This window comes from Nerophis lumbriciformis, linkage group LG19, assembly GCF_033978685.3.
Source record: "Nerophis lumbriciformis linkage group LG19, RoL_Nlum_v2.1, whole genome shotgun sequence".
NCBI lineage: Eukaryota > Metazoa > Chordata > Actinopteri > Syngnathiformes > Syngnathidae > Nerophis > Nerophis lumbriciformis.
In genome coordinates this window covers 40,635,130-40,648,414 of record NC_084566.2, presented here as the reverse complement: position 1 = coordinate 40,648,414, position 13,285 = coordinate 40,635,130, and the positions used below count along the sequence as shown (strand labels likewise).

Below are 13,285 nucleotides of genomic sequence, written 5' to 3'. Positions count from 1 at the left end.
CTGGACTCTCACACTATTATGTTCGATCCACTATGGACTGGACTCTCACACTATTATGTTAGATCCACTATGGACTGGACTCTCACTATTATGTTAGATCCACTATGGACTGAACTCTCACTATTATGTTAGATCCACTATGGACTGGACTCTCTCACTATTATGTTAGATGCACTATGGACTGAACTCTCACTCTTATGTTAGATCCACTATGGACTGGACTCTCACTATTATGTTAGATCCACTATGGACTGGACTCTCACTATTATGTTAGATCCACTATGGACTGGACTCACACTATTATGTTGGATCCACTATGGACTGGACTCTCACTATTATGTTTGATCCACTATGGACTGGACTCTCACACTATTATGTTAGATCCACTATGGACTGGACTCTCACTATTATGTTAGATCCACTATGGACTGGACTCTCACTATTATGTTAGATCCACTATGGACTGGACTCTCACACTATTATGTTAGATCCACTATGGACTGGACTCTCACACTATTATGTTAGATCCACTATGGACTGGACTCTCACTATTATGTTAGATCCACTATGGACTGGACTCTCACTATTATGTTAGATCCACTATGGACTGGACTCTCACTATTATGTTAGATCCACTATGGACTGGACTCTCACACTATTATGTTAGATCCACTATGGACTGGACTCTCACACTATTATGTTAGATCCACTATGGACTGGACTCTCACACTATTATGTTAGATCCACTATGGACTGGACTCTCACTATTATGTTAGATCCACTATGGACTGGACTCTCACTATTATGTTAGATCCACTATGGACTGAACTCTCACTATTATGTTAGATCCACTATGGACTGGACTCTCACACTCTTATGTTAGATCCACTATGGACAGGACTCTCACTATTATGTTAGATCCACTATGGACTGGACTCTCACACTATTATGTTAGATCCACTATGGACTGGACTCTCACACTATTATGTTAGATCCACTATGAACTGGACTCTCACTATTATGTTAGATCCACTATGGACTGGACTCTCACACTATTATGTTAGATCCACTATGGACTGGACTCTCACACTATTATGTTAGATCCACTATGGACTGGACTCTCACATTATTATGTTAGATCCACTATGGACTAGACGCTCACTATTATGTTAGATCCACTATGGACTGGACTCTCACACTATTATGTTAGATCCACTATGGACTGGACTCTCTCACTATTATGTTAGATCCACTATGGACTGGACTCTCACACTATTATGTTAGATCCACTATGGACTGGACTCTCACACTCTTATTTTAGATCCACTATGGACTGGACTCTCACTATTATGTTAGATCCACTATGGACTGGACTCTCACACTATTATGTTAGATCCACTATGGACTGGACTCTCACACTATTATGATAGATCCACTATGAACTGGACTCTCACACTATTATGTTAGATCCACTGTGGACTGGACTCACACACTATTATGTTAGATCCACTATGGACTGGACTCTCACACTATTATGTTAGATCCACTATGGACTGGACTCTCACTATTATGTTAGATCCACTATAGACTGGACTCTCACACTATTATGTTAGATCCACTATGAACTGGACTCTCACTATTATGTTAGATCCACTATGGACTGGACTCGCACACTATTATGTTAGATCCACTATGGACTGGACTCTCACTATTATGTTAGATCCACTATGGACTGGACTCTCACTATTATGTTAGATCCACTATGGACTGGACTCTCACTATTATGTTAGATCCACTATGGACTGGACTCTCACTATTATGTTAGATCCACTATGGACTGGACTCTCACTATTATGTTAGATCCACTATGGACTGGACTATATTTTTTTCATATTAGTTTTATATTTATTTATTTTTTGTTTTTATTCAGTCATTGGTGGAGCCAAGGATAATATTTGAATATTGTTTTTAATGTTGTTGTGCAGCACTTTGGAAACATTTTTGTTGTTTAAATGTGCTATATAAATAAAGTGGATTGGATTGGATTGAAAACAATTATTTGAGAATGTCCGGCGGGCCAGATTGAAAAGCTTAACGGGCCACATGTGGCCCCCGGGCCTTGATTTGTCCAGGTTTGATCTAATGCGAAGGTCATTTGGCAACACTTTGAACACCACTGCTGTACTTATTTCACCAGGAAGGTGAAATGTTGTCTCGGGTCTATTAGCTAAACGCTGATCTTTTTTTAAGGCACATTATGGAGAAAAAAAACTCAGCAAAAATGTAAATATAGAGCCAAAGCGCATAATGTAGTAAGAACATGTTAATTATTTATAATGAATAAAAAACACAAAGATTCGCCTTGTTTTAGTCATTTTTATTAGCCTATTTCGTTACAAATGACATGATGATGTCACACTACCACCTTATTAAAAGAATATTATTAACAATGTTTGTTTTATACACCTGAAGGCTCCACGCCACTGCTGTCCTTTTATAGAATATAAAATAGTTGACTATTGTTGTAGTTTATGAGCAGATTTATAAGCACAGTATTGTTTGTGTTGTGTACTTGGAGGTGACAGAACACTGCTGTTCTTTTTTTGAATGTATAGTTCATTCTTGGCAGCTGATAATAGTTAAATTCGGTGCAAAAAAAAATGTTGAAGCACAGTGAGTTCAACATGAGTTCCGTTTTGAATAAGCAGTACCGTATTTTCCGCACCATAAGCCGCCCTGGGTTATAAGCCGCGCCTTCAATGAACGGCATATTTCAAAACTTTGTCCACCTATAAGCCGCCCCGTGTTGTAAGCCGCATCTAACTGCGCTAAAGGAATGTCAAAAAACAGTCAGATAGGTCAGTCAAACTTTAATAATATATTAAAAACCAGCGTGATGTGGGCGCGCATGGAGTCGTATATCAACATGGACGGAGCTGCGTGAAAAAAGCCACCCGGCCTCTTCGCGTAAACTTCCCTTAACCACTCGCTCATCTTTTCTTCATCCATCCCTTCGAGTTAGCTTTTATGATGACGCCGGCTGGAAAGGTCTCTTTTGGCAAGGTCTTCCTTTTGAATATCACCATGGGTGGAAGTTTCTGGCCATTAGCATGGCAAGCTAGAACCACAGTGAAGGATGACTTCTCATTCCCTGTGGTGCGAATATTCACCGTACGTGCTCCCGTTGTATCCACAGTGCGGTTCACAGGAATATCAAAAGTCAGTGGAACCTCGTCCATGTTGATAATGTTCTCTGGCCGGATCTTTTTTTCAGCTATCTTGTTTTTACAATATGCACGGAAAGTAGCCAGCTTTTCTTGAAAGTCTTTAGGCAGTTGCTGTGAAATAGTAGTCCGTGTGCGGATGGAGAGATTGCGTCTTTTCATGAACCGGAAACCTGTCGCTTAGTAGGAGCCATTTTGTGGTCTTTACAGATGTAAACACACAAAGGAAATGAAACGTAATATCCGCGCGCTTTTTCTTCTTCTACGCGGGCGGGTGGTTGCTTACAGTAGAAGAAGAAGCGCTTCCTGTTCTATGGGGGCGGGTGCTTACCTTGGCGGTTGCTTGCGTAGAAGAAGAAGCACTTCGTCTTCTACGGGGAAAAAAGATGGCGGCTGTTTACCGTAGTTGCGAGACCGAAACTTTATGAAAATGAATTTTAATATAATCCATATATAAAGCGCACCGGGTTAAAAGCCGCACTGTCAGCTTTTGAGTAAATTTGTGGTTTTTAGGTGCGGTTAATAGTGCGGAAAATACGGTAAGCAGTACCGGTACATAGGAAATTCATAGGTATCGACGAATGACATTCTAGTATCGTGACAACCCTATTAAAAAGTGCACTCAGTAGCCATGAAGATTTTTGCCAACGCCAAATACTGTGCCCGGCTTTCTGCTCCGCCGCTCCCAGTCTGTGGAACGCTCTCCCTGACCACCTGAGGGCACCACAGACTGTGGATGCTTTTAAAAAAGGCTTTTTTTTTTTTTCTTTTCTTTTTTTTTTTTGTGTCCTGTCCAGCTTCTCAGGCAAATCATATAGTTGATGTAGATGCCCATGTCGGCTGTTCAGATTTACTTTACAAAAGAGAAGTGTAGGATACTTCTCTTGTTGCCTTATTTGTATTTGACTTTATTAAATGTATTTATATTATCATTTAGTGCAGCCGGGCCGGAGCAGGAGGGGATAGAAAGAGAAAAAAAAAGAAGACAGAGGGGGAAATTGTGGGGACAAGAGGGGGATTAGACAGAGAGACAAAAACAACAACAGCAAACAACAACAACAATAGAGCAACATCAGCAAATATGACATGTACAAATATGATGGTAAAAGTAATAGCAAATAAGCAGTTAGCAAAAAATAAAAAATAATACAGAAATGACAATGAGCATTATTACACTACAAATGGAGCAATACAAATACCAATAGAAATAGTGCTATTGATAATGAACAATACCAATAATTTACCTTTATTATCAACAATACAGTTGTTTAAATGCAACAATACATATACGTAATGATAACTTGAGATACGAAAGAATGCAGAAAAATGGAGGGGGAGAAAGAGAAGCAACCTACATTAACCTTGTAGATTGTTATATATATATATAAAAAAGGCTTAAAAACCCTTCTTTTTAAAAAAGCCTTTTTTTAGATATATGCGTGCTAGTTCTAGTTTTTATTTGTATTTATTTGTATGATCTTTTTATTATTATTTTTAATAACTTTGAGGTTGTTTGCTCAATGTAAAGTGCTTTTTACAAATAAAATCTATTATTATTATTATTATTATTATTGCTTACGGACAGTGACATTTTGCTTCATTTGACCTCCAACTTTGCCTATTTTGTTCCAGGCAGTCTACTGGACTTCTTGAAGGAGGGAGATGGCAAATATCTGAAGCTGCCCCAGCTGGTGGACATGGCTGCACAGGTCTGAATAGCGACATAAGCCTTGTGTGAATATATATGTGTGTTAGGGATGTCCCGATCCAGGTTTTTGCACTTCCGATCCGATACCGATATTGTTTTTGCATTTACGATCTGATACCGATACTGACCGATACTGGCCTATCCGAGCATGTATTAAAGTTTAACGTTATTTAGCCTACTTAGTTGTCAGAATCATGTTGAAAAGGGTTTTAGTACTCTTGATAACAACTAGCCAGCTGAATTAGGGGAGTTTGAATAATACACAATGGTTGGTAACAAGAAACTGACCTGTTTATTCAAGGATAAACACAAAATAGACAAAATTATACATGACAAACAGAAATGGCATCATTGAACGAGGGCTGGGGCGATATGGCCTTTTTTTAATATTGCGATATTTTAAGGCCATATTGCGATACACGATATATATCTCGATATTTTTGCCTTAGCCTTGAATGAACACTTGATGCATATAATCACAGCAGTATGATGATTCTATGTGTTTTGATTGATTGATTGATTGAGACTTTTATTAGTAGGTTGCACAGTGAAGTACATATTCCGTACAATTGACCACTAAATGGTAACACCCCAATACGTTTTTCAACTTGTTTAAGTCGGGGTCCACTTAAATTGATTCATGATACAGATATATACTATCAGATATATACTATCATCATAATACAGTCATCACACAAGATAATCACATTGAATTATTTACATTATTTATAATCCAGGGTGTGGAGGGGGGCGCCGGATGTAAGTGTCAAAAAGACAGCCAAAAGAGTTTGATATGAGAATAAATCTAAAGTTAAAATATAGGGTAGAAATGCACCCATTTGCAGGAAATGTAGTCTTGATTTTCAAAATTTTCTTTCAAGGCTTGCATGTCTACATTAAAACATTCTTCTTCATACTGCATTAATATATGCTACTTTTAAACTTTCATGCAGAGAAGGAAATCACAACTAAAAAAAATCACTAATTTTTTCATACGGTGTTGATGTGGAAATTTTTGCCTCGGCATTTTGATGGTGTGGGCGTGTGGCACCGAATGGAGATAAGCGTCTCGACAGACGTCACAATATTTGAACAATGATGACGAAAACTGTTGTCTCTGTCGTGTCCGTGTGTCGAAAATTGTTATGCGCTTATTTTTTTTATTTAATTTTGTTGCGTGGCATAGATTTGCCGTGCGCAGAGGACGCTTGAGCAGGCGCGCACCTTAGCGGCTGCGCTAGCATCACAGCTAACGTTAGCCATGCCGCTACCTCGCTCTCTGCTGGGAGAGGACGCGTACGTATGTGACGTATGACGTGACAGTATGTGACGTGTGTAAGAAGGTGTTACGATCCGCTGCCCGGATCATAGTTTGTTTATGTTTGAGTCACATGTTTTCAGCACCTTGATTTTGTTTGTGTTCAGTTGCCATGTCAACTGATTACATTCACCTGCCTCTGGTTAGTGTTCGGGACGCGCACCTGTTGCCCGGGCACTAATCAGAGGGCTATTTAGTCTTTGCCCTGGCCTCACTCGGTCTGGCTTCCTACTGTAACGACGTGGTCGCATAGTGATGCGGGTGTGGTTCTCCCAAGGATGCAGACGGCTTCGGACACAGCTTGCGGGTAGGAAAATGATTTATTTACAATATAAATCATTCGATGAACAAACAAAAGACGTGCAAATAGCAAAAGGCAAAAACAAAAGGACTAGCGTGGGAGCTAGCAGGCAAAATGGCATAGCGTGAAAAGCTAGCGGGAATCAAAGTTGTCGTCATCAGTTGTGTAAGAACAAACTGGGAAGCCAGACCGAGTGAGGCCAGGGCAAAGACTAAATAGCCCTCTGATTAGTGCCCGGGCAACAGGTGCGCGTCCCGAACACTAACCAGAGGCAGGTGAATGTAATCAGTTGACATGGCAACTGAACACAAACAAAATCAAGGTGCTGAAAACATGTGACTCAAACATAAACAAACTATGATCCGGGGCAGCGGATCGTAACAGAAGGTGCGCTGCTGTCTGTGAGAGGGAGACACAGGAAAGAGTGAGAAGAGCCTGTCGTGTAATGCCAGCAGCTAAAAGCAACTGCGTGAGATTCCACAAACCTGTGGAGGTGTGCTGGAAAATGCGGAACGGAAATTAGGGAGCAGCAGAAAAGTGGAATGTATTATTTAAATAAGTGCGTTGGAAAACACGGACCGGAGTTGTTTTTTTTAAACTGGATCTGGATCGGCATTTTCCCATGCCTTGCCGATACGCAATTTTTGGCAAATATCGGCAGCCGATCCGATCCAAATATCGGATCGGGACATCCCTAATGTGTGTGAAATGTGTGTGTGTGTGACTCAGGTTGACGCAAGCACTACTAGACTGTTATCTATCTGGGCTGTCATATTTATTTAATAACCAAGAGGACATGTCTCGCTTCCTTTTTCCTCTGTGTGCTTCCCGTCGCTCTCTAACACTTAGCTGCCCGCGGCGCCTAAGAGCCTCTCTCAACAGAGGCCACTTAATCCCCACGCCTCCGTCGCCTGCTCTGATACGCTCTCACTTTGCACGGCGACACTCCTCAGCTTGGCCCGGTGAAAATTGAAAATTAGACGTGGGGAAACGGCGAGACGACAAACCTCTGAGACGCCCGAGAGGTTGTTGGCAGGCGTCACTAATATATTTCAGATTGTGGAAAGGAATAAGCCTGATAAGGACTCTTATTAGGGGTAATGTAACGGTACGCCATAATTGGTTAATTGTATGTACTAAAGATGCGCGGTTTGCGGACACAACCGCGGAGTCCGCGGATTATCCGCGGGTCGGGCGGGTAAAAATAGATTTTAAATAGATGCGGGCGGGTTGCAGTTGAACCAATTCGGAAATACAGGTAAAAGCCAGTAAATTAGAATATTTTGAAAAACTTGATATATTTCAGTAATTGCATTCAAAAGGTGTAACTTGTACATTATATTTATTCATTGCACACAGACTGATGCATTCAAATGTTTATTTCATTTAATTTTGATGATTTGAAGTGGCAACAAATGAAAATCCAAAATTCCGCGTGTCACAAAATTAGAATATTGTGTAAGGGTTAAATTTTGAAGACACCTGGTGCCACAAACTAATCAGCTGATTAACTCAAAACACCTGCAAAGGGCTTTAAATGGTCTCTCAGTCCAGTTCTGAAGCCTACACAAACATGGGGAAGACTTCAGATTTGACAGCTGTCCAAAAGGCAACCATCGACACATTGCACAAGGAGGGAAAGACACAAAAGGTTATTGCTGAAGAGGCTGGCTGTTCTCAGAGCTCTGTGTCCAAACACATTAATGGAGAGGCAAAGGGAAGGAAAAACTGTGGTCAGAAAAAGTGTACAAGCGATAGGGATCACCGCGCCCTGGTCAAGATTGTGAAAAAAAAAACCCATTCAAAAATGTGGGGGAGATTCAGAAGGAGTGGACAGCTGCTGGAGTCAGCGCTTCAAGATCCACCACCAAGAGACGCTTGAAAGACATGGGTTTCAACTGCCGCATACCTCGTGTCAAGCCACTGTTGACCAAGAAACAGCGCGAAAAGCGTCTCACCTGGGCTAAGGAAAAAAAGAGCTGGACTGCTGCTGAGTGGTCCAAAGTCATGTTTTCTGACGAAAGCAAATTTTGCATTTCCTTTGGAAATCGAGGTCCCAGAGTCTGGAGGAAGACAGGAGAGGCACAGGATCCACGTTGCCTGAAGTCTAGTGTAAAGTTTCCACCATCAGTGATGGTTTGGAGTGCCATGTCATCTGCTGGTGTCGGTCCACTCTGTTTCCTGAGATCCAGGGTCAACGCAGCCGTCTACCAGCAAGTTTTAGAGCACTTCATGCTTCCTGCTGCTGACCTGCTCTATGGAGATGGAGATTTCAAGTCCCAACAGGACTTGGCGCCTGCACACAGCGCAAAATCTACCCGTGCCTGGTTTACGGACTATGGTATTTCTGTTCTAAATTGGCCCGCCAACTCCCCTGACCTTAGCCCCATAGAAAATCTGTGGGGTATTGTGAAAAGGAAGATGCAGAATGCCAGACCCAAAAACGCAGAAGAGTTGAAGGCCACTATCAGAGCAACCTGGGCTCTCATAACACCTGAGCAGTGCCAGAAACTCATCGACTCCATGCCACGCCGCATTAACGCAGTAATTGAGGCAAAAGGAGCTCCAACCAAGTATTGAGTATTGTACATGCTCATATTTTTCATTTTCATACTTTTCAGTTGGCCAACATTTCTAAAAATCCCTTTTTTGTATTAGCCTTAAGTAATATTCTAATTTTGTGACACACGGAATTTTGGATTTTCATTTGTTGCCACTTCAAATCATCAAAATTAAATGAAATAAACATTTGAATGCATCAGTCTGTGTGCAATGAATAAATATAATGTACAAGTTACACCTTTTGAATGCAATTACTGAAATAAATCAAGTTTTTCAAAATATTCTAATTTACTGGCTTTTACCTGTATATTAGGGCTGTCAAATAATTATCCTTTTAAATCTGATTAATCACATTTTGTATTGTGGATTAATGAAAGTGAAAGTACCAATGATTGTCACACACACACTAGGTGTGGCGGAATTATCCTCTGCATTTGACTCATCACCCTTGATCACCCCCTGGGAGGTGAGGGGAGCAGTGGGTAGCAGCGGTGGCCGCGCCCGGGAATCATTTTTGGTGATTTAACCCCCAATTCCAAGCCTTGATGCTAAGTGCCAAGCAGGGAGGTAATGGCTCCCATTTTTATAGTCTTTGGTATGACTCGGCCGGGGTTTGAACTCACGACCTACCCATCTCAGGGCGGACACTCTAACCACTAGAACACTGAGTAGGTTTTTATCACTAATGAAAACACAGTTCTTCCTATTTGTAACTCTTTCTTTTAGTTTCATTTTCGTTCGCGCTGCCTGTTTTTTTGACCACCCTCGTTCACCGCCAACGTCCCTGCCTGTCTTCTCTACAATCCCACCGCAGATCGCGGACGGCATGGCCTTCATCGAGAGGATGAACTACATCCACAGGGACCTGAGAGCCGCCAACATTCTGGTCGCGGACAACCTGGTGTGTAAAATTGCCGACTTTGGCCTGGCGCGGCTCATCGAGGACAACGAGTACACCGCCAGACAAGGTGCGTGTTGTTTTGAGATGGTCATTAAAGCCGTGTGACGAGGTGATGTGTAAGGAAATGTGTCTTCTTTGTTGCTCAGGGGCCAAGTTCCCCATTAAGTGGACAGCGCCGGAAGCAGCTCTTTATGGACGCTTTACTATCAAATCGGACGTGTGGTCGTTTGGTATACTACTGACTGAACTGGTCACCAAAGGCAGAGTGCCCTACCCAGGTAAGACTTTATTATTTACTTATGTATGCTATGCAACTTTCTCTATTACTGATATGTATTATTCATTTATAATATTGTGAGAGTCCAGTCCATAGTGGATCTAACATAATCGTGTGAGAGTCCAGTCCATAGTGGATCTAACATAATAGTGTGAGAGTCTAGTCCATAGTGGATCTAACATAATAGTGAGAGTCCAGTCCATAGTGGATCTAACATAATAGTGAGAGTCCAGTCCATAGTGGATCTAACATAATAATGTGAGAGTCCAGTCCATAGTGGATCTAACATAATAGTGTGAGAGTCCAGTCCATAGTGGATCTAACATAATAGTGTGAGAGTCCAGTCCATAGTGGATCTAACATAATAGTGTGAGAGTCCAGTCCATAGTGGATCTAACATAATAGTGAGAGTCCAGTCCATAGTGGATCTAACATAATATTGTGAGAGTCCAGTCCATAGTGGATCTAACATATTATTGTGAGAGTCCAGTCCATAGTGGATCTAACATAATAGTGAGAGTCCAGTCCATAGTGGATCTAACATAATATTGTGAGAGTCCAGTCCATAGTGGATCTAACATAATATTGTGAGTCCCGTCCATAGTGGATCTAACATTATAGTGTGAAAGTCCAGTCCATAGTGGATCTAACATAATAGTGTGAGAGTCCAGTCTATAGTGGATCTAACATAATAGTGAGAGTCCAGTCCTTAGTGGATCTAACATAATATTGTGAGAGTCCAGTTCATAGTGGATCTAACATAATATTGTTAGAGTCCAGTCCATAGTGGATCTAACATAATATTGTGAGAGTCCAGTCCATAGTGGATCTAACATAATAGTGTGAGAGTCTAGTCCATAGTGGATCAAACATAATAGTGAGAGTCCAGTTCTTAGTGGATCTAGCATAATAGTGTGAGAGTCCAGTCCATAGTCGATCTAACATAATAGTGAGAGTCCAGTCCATAGTGGATCTAACATAATAGTGAGAGTCCAGTCCATAGTGGATCTAACATAATATTGTGAGAGTCCAGTCCATAGTGGATCTAACATAATATTGTGAGAGTCCAGTCCATAGTGGATCTAACATAATAGTGTGAGAGTCCAGTTCATAGTGGATCTAACATAATATTGTTAGAGTCCAGTCCATAGTGGATCTAACATAATATTGTGAGAGTCCAGTCCATAGTGGATCTAACATAATAGTGTGAGAGTCCAGTCCATAGTGGATCTAACATAATAGTGTGAGAGTCCAGTCCATAGTGGATCTAACATAATAGTGTGAGAGTCCAGTCCATAGTGGATCTAACATAATAGTGAGAGTCCAGTCCATAGTGGATCTAACATAATATTGTGAGAGTCCAGTCCATAGTGGATCTAACATAATAGTGAGAGTCCAGTCCATAGTGGATCTAACATAATAGTGAGAGTCCCGTCCATAGTGGATCTAACATAATAGTGTGAGAGTCTAGTCCATAGTGGATCTAACATAATAGTGTGAGAGTCCAGTCCATAGTGGATCTAACATAATAGTGTGAGAGTCTAGTCCATAGTGGATCAAACATAATAGTGAGAGTCCAGTCCTTAGTGGATCTAGCATAATAGTGTGAGAGTCCAGTCCATAGTGGATCTAACATAATAGTGTGAGAGTCCAGTCCATAGTGGATCTAACATAATAGTGTGAGAGTCCAGTCCATAGTGGATCTAACATAATAGTGAGAGTCCAGTCCATAGTGGATCTAACATAATAGTGTGAGAGTCCAGTCCATAGTGGATCTAACATAATAGAGAGAGTCCATAGTGGATCTAACATAATAGTGTGAGTCCATAGTGGATCTAACATAATAGTGAGAGTCCATAGTGGATCTAACATAAAAGTGTGAGTCCATAGTGGATCTAACATAATAGTGAGAGTCCAGTCCATAGTGGATCTAACATAATAGTGAGAGAGTCCAGTCAATTAGTGGAAAATATATCCTATTAAACACATATTTTGTTTGAATTTTAAATTAACGCTAACATTGAAAAAAAAAAGTGAATTCTGCCCCCCTAAATTAACATCAAATAAATTATAAATATAAACCAAATTAACTATTAGGTTATTAGAAGCGGTAAAAAAATGGATGGATGGCCGGATTTGTGATTTTATCCTTACAGTTTACAACAGACCTGGGCAATTATTTTGCCTCGGGGGGCCAAATATAGAGGAAAAAAATGTGTGTGGGGCCGGTATTAGGGATGTCCCGATCCGATATTTGGATCGGATCGGCCGCCGATATTTGTCAAAAAATGCGTATCAACAAGGCATGGGAAAATGCCGATCCAGATTCAGTTTTTAAAAAAACTCCGTTCCGTATTTTCCAACGCACCGATTTAAATAATACATTCCACTTTTCTGCTGCTCCCTTATTTCCATTCCGCATTTTCCAGCACACCTTCAACACATCCACAGGTCTGTGGATTCTCACGCAGTTGCTTTTAGCTGCTGGCATTACACGACAGGCTCTTCTCACTCTTTCCTGTGTCTCCCTCTCACAGACAGCAAGCGCACCTTCTTACACACGTCACATACTGTCACGTCATACGTCACATACTGTCACGTCATACGTCACATACGTATACGTCCTCCCCGAGCAGAGAGGTAGCAGCATGGCTAACGTTAGCTGTGATGCTAGCGCAGCCGTGCTAGCAACGCTCCCTCTAAGGTGTGCGCTTGTGCAATTGCGCACGGCAAATCTATGCCACGCACAAAATCAAATAAAAAAAATAAGCGCATAACAATTTTCGACACACGGACACGACAGAGAAAACAGTTTTCGTCATCATTGTTCAAATATTGTGACGTCTGTCGAGACGCTTATCTCCATTCGGTGCCACACGCCCACACCATCAAAATGCAGAGGCAAAAATTTCCACATCAACACCGTATGAAAAAATTAGTGATTTTTTTAGTTGTGATTTCCTTCTCTGCATGAAAGTTTAAAAGTAGCATATA

The 13,285-nt window shown here is 41.1% G+C and overlaps 1 protein-coding gene across 1 annotated transcript in view; it reads left to right on the top strand.

Annotated features, from left to right (window-relative positions):
• The window catches only part of yes1 (YES proto-oncogene 1, Src family tyrosine kinase), a 91,876-nt gene that overhangs the window by 66,169 nt on the left and 12,422 nt on the right, over window positions 1-13,285 (top strand). Inside the window, exons 9-11 of the mRNA XM_061978773.1 lie at window positions 4,857-4,933; window positions 9,928-10,081; window positions 10,161-10,292. Of these exons, the coding sequence (XP_061834757.1) occupies window positions 4,857-4,933; window positions 9,928-10,081; window positions 10,161-10,292 (363 nt within the window). The remainder of the gene's footprint in view (window positions 1-4,856; window positions 4,934-9,927; window positions 10,082-10,160; window positions 10,293-13,285) is intronic.